The 21,093-nt window shown below is 42.5% G+C and overlaps 1 protein-coding gene across 1 annotated transcript in view; it reads left to right on the plus strand.

The window, feature by feature from the left end:
- LOC111259764 (uncharacterized) overlaps positions 1 to 21,093 on the plus strand; it is a 185,051-nt gene that overhangs the window by 70,451 nt on the left and 93,507 nt on the right. Inside the window, exons 7-11 of the mRNA XM_086968008.1 lie at positions 3,260 to 3,384; positions 11,357 to 11,533; positions 11,720 to 11,972; positions 15,017 to 15,120; positions 15,598 to 15,868. Of these exons, the coding sequence (XP_086824134.1) occupies positions 3,260 to 3,384; positions 11,357 to 11,533; positions 11,720 to 11,972; positions 15,017 to 15,120; positions 15,598 to 15,868 (930 nt within the window). The remainder of the gene's footprint in view (positions 1 to 3,259; positions 3,385 to 11,356; positions 11,534 to 11,719; positions 11,973 to 15,016; positions 15,121 to 15,597; positions 15,869 to 21,093) is intronic.

Consider the following 21,093-nt stretch of genomic DNA (forward strand, 5'->3'; position numbering starts at 1 on the left):
CTATACTATAACCTTAGCTCACTTCTTTGACAGCACCGAACATTTTTTTTTGTTCTAAATATATATTACCTAGTGAGATAAGGCACCGAGTAGGATACGTTATTATTAGAAGCGATTTTTGAGCTCGAAAACACGGTGCTTGGCTGATGCCATCTAAAAATGTCTTCGTTCATGACTTTTAAAGCAAGGCGAACACGTATCATTAGCAAAGGCGAGAAAATCTGCCCAATAGTTGCTCTATTGCCGATAGCCTTTTCGGTTCACTTTCGCGTCCGAGCAATTTAAGAACCAAGTCGGCCAACGAGCCAGAAACGAATTGTAAAAGGTACAGGCGGTGCCAGCGGACGCTATTACCGCCCGCCCAGGAAATCCTTAACCAACTTGAAGACCACCACTGAATCTCTTGTCCCAGAGGGCTAGTCTATGTCACTTATCCCGGCTAGTCTTCCACCAGGCACTCTTTTCCCAAGGCTGATCTTAGTTTGTTCCATGTTTAAAGCGGTACAGGATGAGAGTACATGATGTTCGGCTAGAAGGCCTTTCCTTTCACTTCCTCTTGGATACGAGCCAATGTTGACGTGCAGATATGGCTCACGGGTCTGGGAAATAACTAGCGAGAGGTCCCTTTTTTGGAAGCCCTGTCACAACTCTATCGCCTTCATGATTGTGCAGGCCAGGCCTAAACCACAGCTTACAGGACCATGGGTTAAAGCTACTAGGAGAGCAGCAAATCGAAGACTACCGCTGGCAATGACAAATGCACCGAGGCTTGGCTAGTCGTAGCCTACCCAGCATCGACAAGAGAAACTTAGTTTTTTTTTTCGTTTTTAAGCGGCACGCTTTCAACCCCCGACCTTCTTCCGACTCACACCTACATCGTACCCAGCTGAGTTTGTCTTCCACTCATGTCTTTCCCAGATTTCTTCAATTATTTGTTTATTTATACAACGCAAGAGCCGGTGATGCCGACCTTGTACGTTTCTTCCTCCTCCTCGTCCTCGCAGTTCCTTACTTTTTTCATAGCGACTCTAGCTATTTAGCATCCAGCAACAGAGCAGAAAAGCAGCAAACATCTAAACCGTGCTTGTTTGTACTCTCGCTCACTGCGTGAAGACTATACCAGAGTAGTGAGCATAGTGGCACATGAACTCGGTTTGGCTGACATTTTAAACATACTTTTCACCGTTGACGCTGCTGCCTACTATTGATCCCCATCATTTTAACCAAGCATTGCTATCAACTACGCCGCTCACAATGCGAATACTCGCCCAGAGTTGCATGCGCTTACCTTGATGGCGTCGGTTTCGTCACACCGAAAATATATATGAGAGGCACTAACGCCCATAGGGACAACAATGAATGCTCTGATATACTGTATGTTATTGTTTACTGGTGGGTAAATAAATACTTGCTTAAAGCGTTCATGTATATTTTAGGAAATTGCATCATACATGCTCCTACATTATGATTTTATTATTGGGCATCTATGATCAATGAACTGCTAATCTCTCTAAAAGCATAGCGCCATCCAAATCCCAGCATTGGCAAACATTATTACCTGAAATTAATAATTAAATTAAAAAAATAGGATTAATAAGGAACTATTCAAATTATTAGCTGCTTGCATGGTTGCTCTATTTTTCATAGGGCTGTTGGGTAAACCCTGGATAAGTCCCAGTTTGATTAGCCCCCTGATGGAGCATGACATGCTTGATGGCTCGTAGGATCGATTTGCACAACATGACAAACAAGGATGTTACCTTCTCATGCACATCAGATCTTTTTCGTTTGTATGCTATGGAATCTGCCCTTCCGCTGTCAGCGGAAACAGGAACTTAACACTGATGAACATAACAGTAACAAAGAAATAAAATGATCCTACGAACTCCGAATATAAATCTAAGGTGTACATATGTTAGATGCCCGAAGTAGATACAACCCTTGTCGTGGGCCAGCCGTCCGAGGGCTGTTTAATTCAAAGCGTTTATTCTATGTATGCATCGGCGTCCGTCAAATGTTTCCATTATAAAAGATCCAGTGACAGAGAAGACAATATCAATGTATTCTTTAACATTGGCCCGCGTGTAGCTTGCACGCTGATCTATCCGATCATGTGATCTGGCATTTGCTAGAAACAAGTTATCTATCATTTGTTCCTTTATTTATTATTATATTTGTTACGGACGGGAGTATTTCTAAGGTAGACTTTGATCGTTGTTTTGATCCATATAACTATTATGTAAGATATTTCGCGTAGCTGACGAGTCAGCCGGTCTACTAGATGCCTTGCGAGCATATTTCGTATTCTTGTTTCGTACACAAGGTTGACGCGCAATAGATATGCGACTTTGTATGGTCGGCAAATTTTCTAGAAAATTATGATTTGTCTCAGGCTGTAGAATATTTAATGCAAGATAATAAGTGCAAACTGTAGCCTTTTCTCTTTTAGTAGCTGGCCCAATTTTTCTTCGCGAATGAAAAATCTCTCTGTAGGAATAATTTGACTTGACAGGCAACGGAGGTTCGCCTCTGTTCTCAGCTAAGGATTAGAATCTAGAACCAATATTCTGGGTATATCTATACATATTTGCACATATTTCTCGCTTTTTTTGGGAAGCCGAATACTGATCTTAGCGTAGAAGTAAAACAGGGTAAAGTCACATTGCCTGGGAGCACATCACTTTAGGACCTTGAACTCAAATCAAATACCGCTACTTCGCTTACTAGCTGAGGAATATTTAGGGCAATTATTTTGCGAGCGCAGCGTCCTTTCGGCCTCGATCACTCACACGAGAGCAAGCTGCTTCAGGGATTTCGAATTCATGGCTGAACACGCCGGGTCTACCATGCAAGCAAGGCAGGCTTGCACAAGGATCTTGGAGCCTGACCTTGGAACGCGTAGACGCTTTAATCAGAAATCGGCCCTTGTGATTATGGTTTAACTTCTCGATGTTGATTAAAAGCTGATTCATCGCTTTCTCTACTTATGAATCTGTGCGGTAGGGTGTGAGTGGCAATTGATGATGGAACATCGGTTGAAGTATGTTATCGTATTGTCAATCCAGTTTTTCTGAGGACGTTGCTAACGGAAAAGAATTCCTTAGACATAGACATAATTCAGTATACAGTTTATAAGGTTACTAATTAATAGCACAAACGCTTTGAAGCTCGAAGTCCAACTAGCCAATCATAGTCGTGGGGTATGTCCAACTTTAAAATACTACGATACTAAATACGCTTCGTAATGTATATGTTTTAGGTTGTCACCGTTTGATGGAAACTGCCATCGTCGATGTATCGGACCTGAATATGTTTAGCTCATGCGCAGATAATGATGTCCAACTGATTCTCCAGGCGCCAAGGGGCCACCGGTTGTTCGTGCAGGTAAGCTACTGTTCCTAATCTTTGAAATGCACCAGGAAACAAAGCTAGGAAATTGTATATGTCTTTTTTCAAAAATACAGACTTTTCAAAATACATGTTGACTCTTTACGTATATTTGGCATAGAAATACGAATAGCGTTTTGTTAGTGCATATAGCAGCAACTTAGCAAGAATTTTTGTCAAAACTCCGTACAATGCGTCTGCAAAAAGGTTTAGTATTCAGCGAATTCCCAGCTAGATAAGTCCCTGTAAGCAAGAGTACAGAACAAAATAGTGTAGATTTTTTTTCTTTTTCGACCTGTCCTCAAAAGGTCAAGCGACCCTGGAGTCGTTCACCAGCATCATGAGAACCTATGATGTTGTTGTTTAATCCTTCTTCGATATGCTGTACGGAGAGCTTCTGCTTATGACAGAAGCGTCATACGTAACAAGAACACTAGAGCAGATGGAACAATATGACGCCTGCTGTACTTTCGTATATGGTGTGCAATATAATGCGCCCAAATGTAGCGATAGTTGTCAGGGAGCTGCACGGGTGGTTGGACAAATAAAGGTCTAGCAACGACGTGTGTCGAGTGAGATTAAACTGCTTGCACAAGTACTGCAGCGGTAATACACCCCTTGTTAAAGGAAAGGGTACAGATGGAACATCTTTTGTAAGGAAGGAACGAAAAGGCCTTCGCTCTTGTCATCACGGGTCGGCGGGGGTTCTGTAGTTCCTAGGGGTTGCGGTCAGCTCAACAGTAGGATCAGCTGCTTCCGTTCTGCGAGCAGATTTGGGTAAACTGAAAAGAAGGTGTCCTGAGTTTTAAGGGGGTCCATAGCCAACGAATAAAAGGGGACGAAACGAAGCAGGATTGAGGACCGAATGACATGATGAATCGCGCACGTTCCTGCACTGTTCCAGTTGCCGAACGATGGTCTTTAGTTGTCGATGTAGCCTTTTTGAAGTGCAAGCTACACGACAGGAGGCCACGGTTGCAGTGTCCTGGACGGCCGCGCTCCTCCTCTAGCTGGTCAAATTTGTGTATTAATAGAAAATCAAAAAATCTAAGAGGTAACATCGAGTGCTGCATTGCCCTTTTTCTTAGCCTAGCGTCTGAGCGGCACCTTGTTCAACATACCATGTTTTGAACAGTCTTTAGGTAAAAACGTTTACAACTGGTATACTAGCGATTTGCTACTCAGCGAGATATTTAGTTTCTTCCAGTAACCGGCTAAAGTAATCTTTCAATGAATGACAATCACGAATGCTTAAAACCGCATTGAACTAAAGGAACACCTCATAATAACTAAAGATACTTGTCAAATGCATAAAGTGAAATGGTCTTATTTGAACTTTAAGGAACTTGATCGTTCCTTGCACTCAGAGTCACTATAAATACGCTTAAATGTTGTTATCGTATGTCAGTGAGAAAAACATGGTAAAAGGCACAGTCGACTTATGCGTATTCGAATTTTTAGAAACCTTCGAAAGTCCATTTGAAAGCATTGAGCCTATAGAGTTCAATAACCTTAGATCGTAAAAAATAATAATAACAGATCATAGGCTGGTTGAGTGCTTTGGTTCGTAAGTCCAAAACCACTGTTGAGCATAAAAAACGTGTCATTCTTCGCAATCATGTTCTATCATGACTAATTACGATCTAATTAGTTATTACTTTCTAACTATTTTCAAAAGGTTTTTTTCTTAATCCCCTAAATAAAATCGTCAAAGTATCGTTCAAATATGCTAGATACAGATTGTTCGAGCAAAATTAGAGTTTGAACTGGCCACACACGACAACTCCCAGAAAACGTAGGGGCCTAAAACAGCGAGATAAAAAGTACAAAGAAGGCTACCAGGTATCAAGAGAACTAAGTTTTATAGCTCATCGGAACGTCTCAACTAGCACTATTCTACTTTTCAAAATTCTGACAGTTAGTGTTTTTTTAAAGCTATTTTTGTACATTTGAGCCGCTTAAATCTACGCTCACTGGTTTGGATTAAAGGGCTTAAAATTAAAAATATTCACATTTGCCTCATAGAAATTTTCTTCGGATCTTTTAGAAGTTGCGTGAAAACCGGCAGTACGCAGAAAAACGAATTCGGACAAAATAGGCAGCTTTAATTTTGGTGGGAATTCATGTAAAGTCGTTGCTGATCTATTCGGGTCATGAAAGTTACGCACGTCTTTCCGCCATGATGAATGTGCCGTTATCAAAACTGATCAGTTATGTCACACGAGCGTGTGCCTTCTGTCGGACAACGCATGTCTGACATTGAATACTTTATTGCGTACACCTAAAAAACCTTGCACGATTTTCATTCCCGTCTTGGTACGGTAATGAAACACTCTGTTTCAATGGTCACAATACGAGTTTGCTAGGAACAGGGAGAATGTAGAAATAGGCTAGGCCAAATAAAGGATGAAGAAGGGAAAACGGTCGTAGGATCGTTGCGTTATAGAAAAAACTCGGTGAAGCCACTCAGGTGATAAAAAAGGCTCGGGTAAAATTGAGAAGCGGAGGGCGCGTGTGGTTTTCTTAGCACCTTTTATAGGTCTTGAGAAATTGATGATTCCATAGGGGACGTGTCCTGCTATCCCATAGGTGACCCGTGGCAAGGATTTGAGATTCTGTGTCATCCTATCTTCCGCCTAAGAAAAGAACATAATTCTCGTCTAGCAAATATCGGAAATGCAAGGCTTCGTCTAATCACAACGTGGAGCTGGCTCAAAAAGTAATAGGCGTTTTTCCTGGAATGCCAGCTTGAGCCCGTGAATAGGCGTTATATTAATATAGAAATATATGAATTACTAGTGTATTCTTTCGAGTTATAAGCTAACAAAAGATCAGTTCCGTTTGCAAAAATGACAAAGTTTTTCAAACAGCCGAGTGCTGTGCAGAAATCGCATACTCGATTCTATTTAAGCATACAAAGAGTACAGCATTTTTAACATGAACGTTTTTAAAACACGCGCCATTGGGCTGAATCGAACGGAGCCGGCTAAATCTACGACAACTGCTAAAAAGTTATCTTTTTTTTTTTTTTTTTGTTTTTGTTAAGGATTCGTTGTCAACCACCTTTCCCTATTTGAATTCAAAGTACTGTTCATCTGAAATAAAAATGTCCTATACTGAGTATTCGGTAACGGTTCTCTGAAGGATGTTTACATCGAATGTATACCAACGGACATGGTTAATATGTACGAGGCTAAAAGAGTGCCTCGATTTGCTTGATATACGCATCAATAGCAAAAACAAGGGGCCAGAAAGTGTAAGGACTATTGGCTTCTTTGTCCTGAGCAGAAGAAGCAGAAACTTATTCAATAACATGCGATCAATGAATAGATTGGAGTCGACGTTGCAAATAGGATTCTGTGCGAGGATCTGCCAGGTGAAATCTTGCTTCGTTAGCACCATATAATAGACGTTAGAATATCGTACGCGCGGCATGTGGTAGCCCTACGTGTAGCTTGATTAAATTAGGAAAAAATGAATGTTGTCACGCGTAAAAAGTTACGTTCATTAGCTGTTACTTTGTACGTGCCAAATGAGAATAGTCAATTGTGCGTCAGCGTTGGATTTCTTCTGAAAAATTGAAACTTGCAAGCTTTTTTTTTCGGCCCCAAAAGATCTGTATTGAGTAAGGGGACGATTAGCGTGCCGCTAAAATATATATTTCTGTTTGTTGTTCTGATGGTCCCCTGATTGACCCTACTTATTGCGACTACAAAGTTCAACGCATTACTTGCTCGAATCGACTTGCTAGGATACTTTTGTTAAGTTCAGAAATTTCGTTGAAACAATTATTGAGAGCACTAGCGTCTTGAAAACTCGAGACACGTATTCAGGTGCCACTAGCTGAAATTCATAGCATACGTACAATGTGTGGGTCAGTATATGGGTCGGAAGTTGATCTCGAACGAGAAAATAAACGAACGAATGTCGCTTGTCTGATCAATGAGCGTAAACAGCCAATTTCCGTGTGTGTGAATCGGTCGGCAATGGACACCTATCCAATGTTATGTTAGATATGAGTACGCTTCTATTATATTTTCAGGAAAATTAGCATTTTGCATAAAAAATACTAGTGAAATTACAGTTTTGCCTGCTAATTAACCTGTATATAGTTTCTTTTTGCCTTAATGGCAAGCCTAGTGTAACAGAGATGGGCGAAAGCTGTCATCGGCAGTGGCAGTGGCCGAGACGCCCGAAAGCGTGGTCCAAATTGTCTGAGAATGACTGCAAGTTTACTGTGACAAGACACTGCGTATTGCTTAATCGATTGCACCGTATATAAATGTTCATATTTCCAATAAGCTAGGCTCAATATAGGAACGGCACTGATTTTCTGCACCTACCTTCGTAGATCAAATAGATGTTGGGGACTTTGTATATTAAAACTGTATACTTAGTAACCACCATAACGAAACGATTAATCTAGTTTTATATACAAATTTTAAACTTAGCACACTGTGTTATCTTACTGTTTTAATAGAGCACTGCATACGCTCCGTGCATACCTAATATTTATATAGACATATTTAGATTGTGCCACTTCTCGCTTTGATACTAAGTTAAGACTTTCGTAATCACTATGCTCCGCTTTTTACCGGCAGCCACGCTACAGATCAGCGTAGTATTCCATGTATCCGCGTCAGTCTACAGCTTCAGCCAACGAGTTGCTAGGTCGTACGGTCCTTTGCAGTAAATATCTGCCGACGATAATCCGAATTCCCCTTTAGTCACGCCTGCATACGCATCTCTATAGGCATGCGTTTGTCGAACACATTTCTTACTAGAATCAACGGATGTGCCAAGAGAGATAGCTAAAGGTCGCGGCGTGACATGGCGAACAATGGAAACGACCAAGCATCTATGAAAAAAGTCGGAAAGTGCCTACGTAAACGTCGAAACACAGGCATATGCTATAGTAAAATAGAACCTTCCGAGTACAGCCGCTGAGGCGAAACTGACTGGTGGGGTGCGAGATCAGACACTTTACAAATTCTGCTTGAAACGAGTCACCAGCTCATTCGAATAGAGAAGAAACCACCAATGAAAGACGTTATCCTAGCTATCGATTAATTATGATACTAATTATTCGGGAGAGCTTCGCCGGTGGGAAAACCGGATGCCTCCATGACGGGGAGGTAGGAAAAGAAAAAAATAGGCCAAACACATAGGTCGATCTAAGCCAATACAGGAAAAAACACTATAGGAAACATGAATAGCGGCGAAATCGGCGTATCAAGACAGAGGAGCAGGCAAAAATTTGCTACGCTCCACAAGACGGTTCCTATCGAGGTCGCATGCTTACTGCAGTAAAAATGTGAAGGCTTGAAGTTACGAAAACCATTGAGCCATCTAATGGTGAAGTAGTGGCGTAAATCATCTTCTGAAATATTGACTAATCTGCGCCAATCATTATGTGAAGTCGAGCATTTACCGAAATTTGAGGTAAAAAAATATGTGCTGAATATTGAATAGATTGAGAAATTGAGAACGAAGTGCTTACAGCGTATGAAAATAGCAGTTTAAACGTGTTTTTTTATTACGTTATACTTCAGATAATTAGGCATAAAGGTTCTGTGTTAGCTTTGGAACCAATGGAAAGTTAAGATGTTTTGAATTCAAGATGTACCCATTTGAAGTGTTATAATAGTCCGTTTAACTTTTTTATTTGCTTGCTTTTTTCCACTTCAATGTGATAGTGATGACTTATTATTGCAACACTCACTTATGTAGTACGCAAGCCTATCCTTTACGCTTTAGGATCCGGACAGATCTCTACGGCAAGGCCATCTCTTTAAATCAACTTACAGTTTCTAACCTTCCAAAGTAACCAACCAAGATGAAAGTGAATAATGATTATAATATAGTATTTATGTCTGCAGAGGCCGGTATTCCCGAACAACTTTACTATTTTAGCTTTTCTTTTACCTACATCAGTTCCCCTCTACTGCTTTACATGACACATCCTACTACCTGGTATCCATCTTTGACGCGATCAATAATTTCGGCTGCTGATCGACAGTGCAGTTTGCATATACAGACGTGATGTTGTATTTCAGACAAATGTACGCACGCAAATGTCTTACACCCCTCTGTTACCCACAGGCTTACACACCTCAACACGTCGCTTGTGTGCCACCTGCCCCTCAACCCCCAAAAGAATATACATTCACATAGTACATGAGATTTTTTCTTACCAATAGCTGGGTATACGAATACACACATGAACTTTGTAAGCCTTCATCATCGAACTTCTTGGCCCTTTATATCGGCCGGTGCCTCATGGTAGTGCTATCTGGCTAAGTCGTTTGCCTGGGCTAGGTGGGTGCGGGAGGGAGAGTCGCGGCGTCGATATATTACTGACAGCGTTCTTTGAGCTGTCAAGGGGTCCCCAAGGGCCTCTCTGTACAGTTGTATTGGCAGACAACGACGGGAAGACGCTCAGCTACATTTGAACTGTGGTGAGTGGACTAGGAAGAGTACACTAGGAAGTGAGGTAGAACTCAGATCCCACAATCATCTCGCCTTTCAGTGCCCCATAAGGTCTCCCTTTCCAATGGGTACGGACTAACCTCAGGTTCTGTAAGCTTACAAAGAGGAAGCAGACAGAAAAAGGAGTAGACGACGCATTTGCGACAGAAGTGCATAGCCAGAAAAGACCAAGCAACTGGAAAAATTTCAGAGGGAGGCGAAAGCCCTGACGAAAATTGAACTTTTCTCTCTGCCAATCGGAATGATCTTCTGTCAAGTCTTTCAGACAAGGAAATAGTCAGCCGTGACAATGCGCCTCGTTAACTAGTCCTGCACGATAAAACCTGTACCGTGTATGGAACGCATGAACTATTATCCGGAATGCCATTGTTGTTAAAATCTCTATTTATAGGAAATTGAAAACATAAGCAACCTCCTTCTGGCTGCCCGAGATAAATATAAAGATCTTACGTACTCTTTGCCACTTCTGTTGCGAGTAATTATCGCCCTGATCTCCTTGGTGCTGCTATCCTCCACGGTAGTAAAAATACAACGACATTAGTGTTTGATGAATCTAAACCGACACAGATGACTAGGAGGTAGCGTGTTTCCGTACTACAGTCGTACGTCTATTTATCTAATGTGTATCTAGCTATGAAGATGGGCAAGTATTATATATTTCGAGTATAGATGGTGTACAGGAATAGGCTTCCGCGTCGTTTCAGCCTCGTTCAGGCAGGCGCACACTTCCACGTCAGCAAAGGATATCGCCCGGTGCTTCGTTGACCTAGTCAAGACGGTGGGGCGGTCGCAGTTGTTCATTATTGATTACCTTAAGAGGACTGAATAAGTGATCTAATATCGATCCTTCATAGGGTGCTTAGAAGGGGCAGAGTACGGGAATGTTTCCAGCTTGACCACGCCAGTCCGAGTGTGGCAAGACCACGTCCTATCGAGCGCGCACAAAGCTTACGCGGTCATCTAACTCATGACCCGAATTTAAAATTTCGCTACCATTGCCGAGAATAATAATGATTTCCGTAGACGAAAGAATAAAGCTGAGTCGAGATACGATAAGAATCGGTATACGCGTGGAAGTAATAGCCGCGATCGTGCGACGGCAACAGTGGTACTGGATACTGCACTTTCAAGACTGTGGCATTATTACGGAACTTTGTTGGCTGGTTGAACGTCGTGTTGGGTTAATTAATCGCGAACGACCGGGTTCAATCTGCCCAGATTGGTAGACGGGATTAGAATAATCACGATGATAACATTTTCTCATTGGCGGTAAACGCATTATAGTATTTTACTGAAAAATAATCACATTTAAAAAGTAGCTTAAATTGACGGTAACAATTGTGTAAGCTTCTTTTAGATTTATGCTTGTTTGAAACGGAACGTAGTACAGGGTAAATAATAAATGGAGAGCTCTTCTCAACGTAACTACAGCCAGCTGATCTCGTTTCACTAGAGTAGATCTTATAATGACCTTTTGCAGTTTACCTCATTGGCGGTACGAGGGAATGCAAAGATTTCGGCCCGCACAGAAAGTGAACGAGGTCCAGGTAGTGCGGGGGTTGTGGCTGTCCCTCAGCGAATACCATGGGACCACCAAGAACGACGCCATTCCAGCAGGCCACTCAGACCGCTCAACAGCAATCTTCGACCTCCACCTGTACGTGTAGATAATATCCATTAGAGCTTAAGTGCCTGGCCGTACAGATATTCTTACTTAAAAGAAAATATCTATCATATCACTATAACGAATAAGAGTTTATCTTAATAGAATATAAAATTTAATTTTTTTTCATATAGATAGACTGTGAGCTACAACAAGACGATATTATCGCGCCATTTTCAGGGCCGTCGGCGGTTAACCTCTCCGACCGGCATGAGGGACCAGGGGGTTTTTCTGGGTGTTGTTGCCGGAAACAGTACAAAAGCGAGAGAGTCCTTGCTGTTAACCTTGCCTGGGGAAGTCCTCAATTCCGACGAGGGCCGTTGGGTGGCACTTGAATTTCATGTTTGCCGTCCCCTTGACGCGCAGGGGGCCGGTAACAGTGACACGGTTGGTTGCGAGTTTGCCTTTACCGCCTACGCCCTTAAAACTAACGGTGAGTACTTATTTCGATAGAAACAGGAGGATGTTTTTGGCTTTTCGATGCCCGATTATTTTACAATATACTACACATATATTCTTCAACCGTCCGCCATACATTTTTGGTTAGGCACTGTGAATAGGGATACTCCTGTAGTTCAAACATGTGCCTAGATAAGGACAGCCATTAAAAATTATATTGGAGCATATGTTCACGCAAGTGGTATCGTTCAGCTTACTTTATTGCTTGTTGAACTGTAAACGTATTTTCTTTATGCCAAACCCCCACATATATTTGCTATAAAAAAAATTAACTCGGTCTTTCTTCTATTTGGCTCAATTCGATATTTCTGAAACCGGCCACACAGCGTACTCATATCAACAACATCGTGATTGTAGAACATGTAAGATACAGCTCAATGTTAATACTGTTTCAATATACCATACGTGCGGACTCGACGCAAGTAATGCTAGGTGGTGATGCTAGCTTGTGCTAGTTAATATGCCATTTATGTTTTAGATAAATATGCTAGTGCAATGTTATCGAAGTTAAGTTATTGACAACGCCGGCCTATTGTCGAAAGACTGAGCTGAATCACAAATGCAGAAAACGTTTTCATCGGCGTTCGAGCATGTCAGCGTATCGAGTGATTCATTTCAATACTGACTAGTCTTTATTAAGAAGCTTTTGGCGAGCTAGACAGGCCTATAATTGTGTCCTTTTATCTATTTTCTTTATTTGGAACTATATTATAATAGTCTTGTAGAACGGCATTGCTATGGACGGTTCGATGTTTGTCTGTTGCTGGGAGCTTGAAATGGTTGCATATATACTGATCCATTAAATGGTTTCATTTCACGTTCTGCAGCATTGTTTAAGGCCGCCGTAAAAGATGTCTATGTAGAGATTGGATAGGGCCTATCGATACGGACGAGGTAGGCAGACGTAATGAAGAGAAGCCGATATTGCCTGTTGTGTGATGGGTGTTGGTTGTAAAATGGGCGTCCTCCTAATGATCTAATTGTTTGTTGATTTGATGGTGCTGTTTTTAGCGTATGATAACTGAGATTTATTTGATCTCTCTGTCTCTCGCTTTCCGTTCTATGCACTTAGTCGAACGACACTGCCTTTATAATTAGGTATTATAGAGGCACAGCTGCTAAACGATCTCCAAAGGAACTGCCGATTGAATTTTGGGACTATTTGTGGTCAAAGCTTTTTAGCGAACGACTACTTAGTCGCACGCTGGGTTAAGGCCTTTCTTGTTCATAACAACGTTAGTTGAAAATTAGAGGTTTAACACGTTAGGTATAATCAGTTTCTTTTCGTGTGTTGAAAGTTCTAGCTGGTTATCAAAGAATCGCGGTCAGTTTTACTGTTCTGATCTAATGCCGACTGGATAAATTCAGGTTAATCGAGTTCTGCCGTTGCCCCTCAGGCTTTGAGGCAATTTTTTCAATAAATATCTTTCTCTACTACAAATACCTTAAGCGCGACGCTTTTCACCCCGCCAGTTGTACAAACATGTAGTATTTATGTGAGTAAAATGCTCGTATTCTGTTCATTATCTGCAGTTCGTTTAGAGTTCGCGACACTCTTTTTCCCCTACAAATATATACACCATAAGTTTTAACTGACCATAGAAAAGTTATGGAACTTATTGCCTATTGCCAAGTCTGTCTCTTGGTTAGTTTGGCGGAATACTCTGGCGAAGCATTAGCAAGTAGCGGAGTGGACTATCCGACCGAAACTGCCTTCACACGTAATTGGGTTCCAGCGAATCTGCGAATGTAGCTCTACACCGTCGTCTTTTTTATGTACTTGTCGCCCTAGTTTTCATACCGTGCTCATCCATGTTGCCAATTCGCTCCGTAAACGTTCCGCATTTTGGCGCCGCTTTTTGCTGACGACAACCTTATCATCGGTCACCCCAACCCAAAGAATGAATCAATCCAGCTTGCTCAGATGTTCCCTAATACTATTTCAGTAGCATCGTTTCGAGAAGCGAAAAAACTCACGATCTTTGTCTATTCTCACACTATGTTTACCTTCTGGTCGGCGTTACGACACAACCGTTGCCGGAAAAGTAGTTTGTCTACAGGTGGTACACCGGAATGAAGCCGGATCGGAGAACACAATCGAGAGGGGAGGGCAGATCTCATAGAGCGTCTTAGAAAGGGACAGCATAACAGTGTAGTAGACGTTCTTCGCGGCTTATTTAGGAAGCAGTTTGCGGACTGATAGAAGATTTCTGTAACCCTTCACGGTCATAGATGGTCGGTACGTGGAAGTGCCTATTTGGACGCGAGCTGCGCGGATAGCTCCTATGCGACGCGGCCAACGATACGGCCACCGGAAACAGCCTTCGGAGGCCTCTACAACATAGAAGACGCTAGCAACGGGAAACAGCACCAGAAAGGCGCTACTTGTATACGCAATCTACTTGGAGATCGACAAAACTAACACGGCGTACCAACGCCAACAACAAGCCACAGCGACAGCTGTGAGCGCGTCATTAGCAGGGCTAACAACAACAACAACAACATCAGCAGCAGCAGCCTCGATAAAAACAATGCCAATTTAGACTGAAGGAAACGTTACAGTGATTCGTAGTAGATTATGTCAGCTGATGCTTTATCATTCTTTTCTCCTAACACCGCGACAGCATAACCGAAAACAACCGGGTTATGTCCATTCTCCGATTTTCCGGAAACGCAGCAGCCGACCCATCACCACAATGTGGTAGCCACAAACTAAATCTGCCTAGAAAAAAGGAGATCTTGATACAACTTAAAGAGCTTGTCTGTCTGCCCGTACATTATACTGTGATTGCTCGCCCTGAGTTTGCAGCCTGTGATAAATAGAAGTAGAGATGGAGGCTAGGTAAGTACATGCCGCCTGCGTAATGTCGTGCAGCAGTTTGCAGTCGTAATTAGCAAACATGTGCAAAACGTACTGTTATAATCTAGCTTTGCTATTTCATTACACGTTTGCTGCCTTCTGTCACAAACCTGTGCGGAACAATAACCTGTGACCTGCTATCGCCAAATCTGAAATAGGCTGCAACGCATCGTACAGTGAGTCCGCTTCCTGGAACAGCCCATTTTTCCCCGCGAGATATCCACCGGGCCTCAACTGTCGTCTTAAAATCTCAGCACCACCAGTGAGTATAAACAGGCTGCCACTGTAAACATAGCAAGGTAGCCCACATTCTTCACACGTTACTTATATTGTGGCATTATCAATTTGTTGTCTATCGCTAAATTTCAGGCTGTTTTTTGTCTAGCTCAGATGCACAAATGAATTCTACATACCTGTCCTTATAGTACATGCTGTAGTGGCATACACCTTATTATGTACCTGAATCATGTTTGAGCGCTTACTATTGCCATGCAGATTTACTTATTGTAACGTATGCAAGCACAATTGCACGCTTTTTCCCTTACATTCATTTGACGGTTGAGAATTAGCTACATTTAGCTTATAAACGACCACATCGATTCGGAAATGTCCATGCAGTCCTCGAATTGCCTCAGGGTGATCCCCTGCGGGGCCCAACACAAACATGAACAAGAGAAACTATTACATATACAGCGTCGTATTTTGTAACTAGAGACCGTTAACTTTATTACTATTGCAGGGTCAGCGTGTGGTGCTTACAGTTCACAGGTTGAGTTTGGGTTTAGGATGTGGGGACCTGCTTAGAATAGGCCCACTGGCAGGTTCCCAGGTCAACGAGACACTTTGCGGCGGAACTTTAGGTGACACGACTGACGCAGATGCACAGAGGGAAAATCAAGAAACGACGCCAGATAGCTCAGCTCAGAAAACCTTTGCTCCAATGGTGTCGCTAACAGAAGAACTTATTATCGAGTTTTTGAGCGATCTCGATAATAATGACGGGGGAGCTGGTACGTACTTAGGTTTTTTTTTTCCATTTCGTTTTGGATAGTAGTAGATGGGTTACTGTTGTAATAAAAGTAACGAACTTAGTAGCAATTGGCTCGCTGATAACTATATTTGTATCCAGATTATATCTATTTACAACGATAACTATTTAGTGGAACTACATAGTTCAATATTGTTATATATATTTTTCAAATAGTGTTTTATTTAATTTATAACCGAAAGTTCGCCAACGATCTGTAAGTACCGGTGCACCCAAGAACGGCTTCGCACGAGATCACTCCGTTGCCACTCACGGGCGCAGAATAGGTCGGCATACCGGTTAGAAACGGCTCGTGGCGGAACCTACGTTCATGGTCGAATATATGGCTTGCTATGGTTATGAGGCTACCGTTGCCTCATCCATCATTCGAATTTCCATCCTTTGTTTTCATAAAAATGGCAGCAACGTAGCGGGCTTTCTGTTTTAAGAGCTCCAGCCACGTTACGATGGCCGTCTGCATTAAATCTTTGCTAAAACTTTATACAGAGGATCCGCGATTGCTGGCTTTGCTATGGCCATAACATGCATTTGATGCACGAATCGTAAGAACTCCTTGGGAGGGCTCTGTAGTTAGCCACCGATATACCTTCATCAACGCTTAATGGAGGAACATGTCTACCTGCTAATTTTAGGAACGAGTGCTGGTTTAAGTTCGAATCTGGGCATAGACATAATTAATTTCGTGCTAGAAGTGGCTAGCCGTACGTTGCAATGCTTTACGGCGGTTCCGGACGTAAAACTTGAAACCTATCGATATCTCCAGCAACGAGAACCCTATCCTTTTGTACGGCATACCCCGGTCGTTACTAGCGTAAAATAGAAATGTGTCGTTATGTCCGAAGCGGATATATTGAAACTTACTGATATATTTCAACACACAGATCTCACAAGTGGCCACTGCTACTGCTCAGCAGCAGTAGTCAGGCGCGCACCTTCATCCGTCTAATTCCGCCTCTTCCCGCGTATACGCAGTAATTCGTCTACATAGAGAAGCAGTAGCTTATGCCAGGAGCAAGGCAAAGCGGATATAGAGCTGCGAGATCGCCAGAGGAAGGGATAACTCTAATTCTACCGCCTAGTCCCCTGGCCACCGATCTAGCTGACGGATACCCCGGCCCGCTGCTAACAACTCCCACCGAAGCGTTCTGGGGTACTCCTATGTCCGTTATCCTAGACGTCGACCCACTATGACACTGTTTCAAGGTTTCAGCAAAATGTTGAAAAGCTGTAGGTGGTAATAGCACCGAATTCCCTCCGCTGATTTAAGCAATAGTCAAGTGCAGACCTGCCCTGCGTACATATGTTGCCCCCATACACAGACTGAGTTGTATCATCATTCGCAAGAGGCGGGTAGGCAGCCGTTGTGTTCAATGCACGCGACTTTCAATTTGCACGACAATGGAGAGGCAACAGACAAGCTATGGAATGGTTGTTATACGCTCGGGAACGCATGCTGGGAGTGCCATTGGGAACAATGCCTGAAGCCAAACAGGATGGCTCCTATTAATGGGCGCAAATCCTCTGAGTAATAAAGATGAACGGATATTAGCTCGAAGTAGAGCATGATATATGTAAAAAGATTTCAAATTGCTTATTATTAATAGACTAACATTATGCTAAGGGATGCGTTGTGACTTCACAGAAAATTCTCATGTGCTCTTCTAAGAGAAAGCGTTGTATAATACAGAGCACTTTATAAAATTGCGCATCGAAAAAACGGCACGAGTCTCCACGTCTGACGCACCTGAACGTGCGACTGCTACATTGATAGTGTATGTGCAATAATTACGTGCGGCGCTGTAGCTTAAGGCTGGGAATTCGTGAATCCCCTTTGGCTATTACCACTCTCATTTATAGACGTCCTAGTGACCACTGGCAATCGTTTATGGTAACTTAAGAATCTATGAGAAATTCTACCTTGCCGTCTTTGTGCCACAGCCGTATCCCAAGGCTGAACTAAACGTGAACGATATCGAATTATTAAATAATGAAGTTAAAACGCCCAGATAGACGTTCCTATACATCCTCTAAGTTCACTTACCTACTGCTGTTAGGAGTTGTAGCTGTTCGATACTAACTGTTTCAAATTGCACGCTTAGCACTGTCGTTAGACGCTCAATTAGACGCCTTGCTCGAAGCTCGAAACGAAGTGTGCCAGGCTTCAAGCCTAGACCCTCACATGTCCCATTAACATGAAAGGCGCGGGGGGCAACTGTGCGTCACCGCCCGCCCAAGATCTGCAAGGTCTCAGGGGGAAGCTTTAAGTGACAGCCGTTAAGTCACCCGTCTTCCTCTTCGGTATTTTTGTCGGAGTACAACTACTGATTATAGCTTTATGTTAAACAAGGAAAATGGCATTGAATTCCACGAATGTTAACAATGACCGCGTTAACTATTTAGACTGCACGTAGTAATGCTTGAATGTAAGATACGCATTTAATCACAGAAGTAATACAAATATCATTTAATCAGAATTCATAATCTGCAATCATTTATTCCGTTTTGTCGTAACGAGGGGCATGCGAGGCCCACAGGCGCCTGCCACGCACTGCCAGCTGTCGTAAACCCGCACAGGTACGCACAGCAGATTATACTGTCCAATGTATCACTACAGGAGTTTGGCCTATTTGGCCTGATGATTCGATCTTTGTGTATTGAAAACATCTAAGTTGTTAACGGATTCTTATCAAACGTTAGTAGCGCCTTGACACTACTCTAAGCAACATTTTTTATTCTAATAGTTGTAGATGACGATGATGGGATAGAACTAAAGAGATATATGTATATACGGAGAACAAACAAACCCAGAAACAAAGACCAACGCTTACATGTTGCTGCTCACAGAACCAAATGCGAAATCTGTCATTCTAAAATAAATTAGGAAGTAAAGGTACCGTTCTGCAATTACTACGAAAGGTCCATTATTGTTAGAGTAAGGATACTGAGCCATGCCTTCTTTGTCACGTGTTCCTTAGGTTTAAACTAGACTTTAGGTCTGCCGTGCTTAGGCATAGAAAGCGTACTAATTAGTTTTCTTACTAAACGTCGCCGATTTCAATCAAATAGTTATTTATATCAGAATCATCCGGCGCTTTTTCGGCCACTTGCCCTTGCAACCGGCATCGTACTACTGTAAACACTGTAGAGTAACTTACTCCGTGGATTGACGCGACGTGGTCACAACACTGACTCTTCAAAGCGGAAATAATTTATGTCTAGACGTGAAAATTGCTGTTACAATGGACGATACATTCTTGTTTTGTGTTATCGCCAGTCTAAAGTTACATTGCATGTCAGTAACAAGTATATTGTTCTGGACATAACCCGCATTCTGCAAATCATCATTATAATGCATCCCATCCGTCACCCCCTCCCGTCACTACAGAGCGAAGTAGCAGCAACTCCCTGGCATGGGTGCTTCAGCCTCCCGACTCAATCAGGAACAACATGAACGTCTTCATGCATAGAAGTATTTCCAACTAAGTATTATGTGACCTAACGGAAAAACATTTTTGTACGAAAAGAAAATTAGCTAACACAAACAAGTTTAGCCCCAGACTGCTTTTGTTCTACGTAGTGATTTTGTTTATTAAGTCCACTGATCTATAGTAAATCCAATACGGTTTTCGCGTACAATACTAAATAAAAGCTAAAATTTACTACAAAATCCAAGTAAATATTTCGATCATTTTGACTTTTAGCAGAGAAATGGGAGTCGATCACTGATGAAGATATTCGTCTCTCCCCGTGAAATACGTGCCAGTCAGATGCGAAGCTCGCATCGAAGCTTCGAAGCACACAATACAAATAGTTCGGGTAGCTCTACACACGTAGATGGATGGGTGTTGACATCTGCGCAGGACAAAATCAGGGCGTAACTCGTTCAAGCCCGACCAATGGCATATAGTATACGATAAGCGTGGCTAAATACTAACAAAGCAAACGAAATTCATTTGAAAAATGCTATAACTTGTTAGTTCACGTATCAGGACAGAATACAAATACAGGTTTGCGGACGAGCAGCAACCTTCACGGGCCATTATTTTGCAAACTTTCCATTCTGGCTAACATTTGTCGCAGTAGTAGTATACACACACACTCGTAGAAGTACATGAATACGCAATAATTCGGTATCGCACAGTGTTTTTCTACTGGCTCCCTCCTTGTCCTGTTTTAGCGCAGTTTTTCATTTAACGTAGGGAGTATGTCATGACTATACAGACAAACGTACGTGACGACCAACAGTACGCTCCTATAATTCTCTAAGTACATTCACTCATGATTAGGAGGCTAATGTTGTCTCGAGCACCGCACAAAACGGTAACTGCAGAACCGTTATAGGCGGTGCGGTCTCTTGTTGCATGCAGATGGCTTCGTTCTTTTGTTACTAGTGGTAGTGATCAATATTAAGGCGGATGTGGCTCCATGATCAGCTGAATGCGTCATATTTCATACACTTGTGTTCATATTTATCGTCCCGCTCGCGATTTTCTATACAGGTAAAGGCTAGTTTTTGGGCTTACTATAGCTTGTGCCTTTGCACAAGGCAACAACTTATTCCTAGCGTCTTGCTGAAGCCGCAGCAAAATGTGAGTCTCTTCTTGTGCTTCGTTGCATCGCCTTCATGAAGACAGCTCTTGCTTATCACTGTCATTCCTATCAGTCAATCGCCAATTCCAAACCCTGGTCAAAATCCCCTTTTCTAGGAATCCAACGTGACCATGTTGACGGTTGTCTTTGTAGAAAGAGTGTCAACATAGCGCTTCGAAGAACTGGACGTCACCTCGACAGAACGAAAGATGCCTGTATCCTCTGAGACCCACTAAGAGCAAGCGTTAGTCAGTTTAGCTTACGTTGGGTTCACCCGCTCCTGTCCGATCCATCATGTCCTGTTAGCGTCTGTTGCCGGATAGAGCTCGTGTCTAGCTAATATATGTGCAGAACCTCCTATATACCGCAAAGCATGATCAATAGGAACCACAGCTATGTCGGACACTGCGTACAAGTTTTTGAAAGTGTGATATTTCGTGTTCAGGTCGTAGAAATTGCGGATCATAGTTGCCGTTAGATATCTGAGAGCACGGGGCATACAGGTGTATTTGCACTGCCACTGTTTACGTACAAGTATGCTACAGGCCGTGTACCCCAGCTGGTTTTTCGCTCATTGAAACTACACACTTTCGAGTA

The sequence above is a fragment of the Varroa jacobsoni genome, unplaced genomic scaffold (assembly GCF_002532875.2).
Source record: "Varroa jacobsoni isolate VJ856 unplaced genomic scaffold, vjacob_1.0 scaffold_367, whole genome shotgun sequence".
Lineage (NCBI taxonomy): Eukaryota > Metazoa > Arthropoda > Arachnida > Mesostigmata > Varroidae > Varroa > Varroa jacobsoni.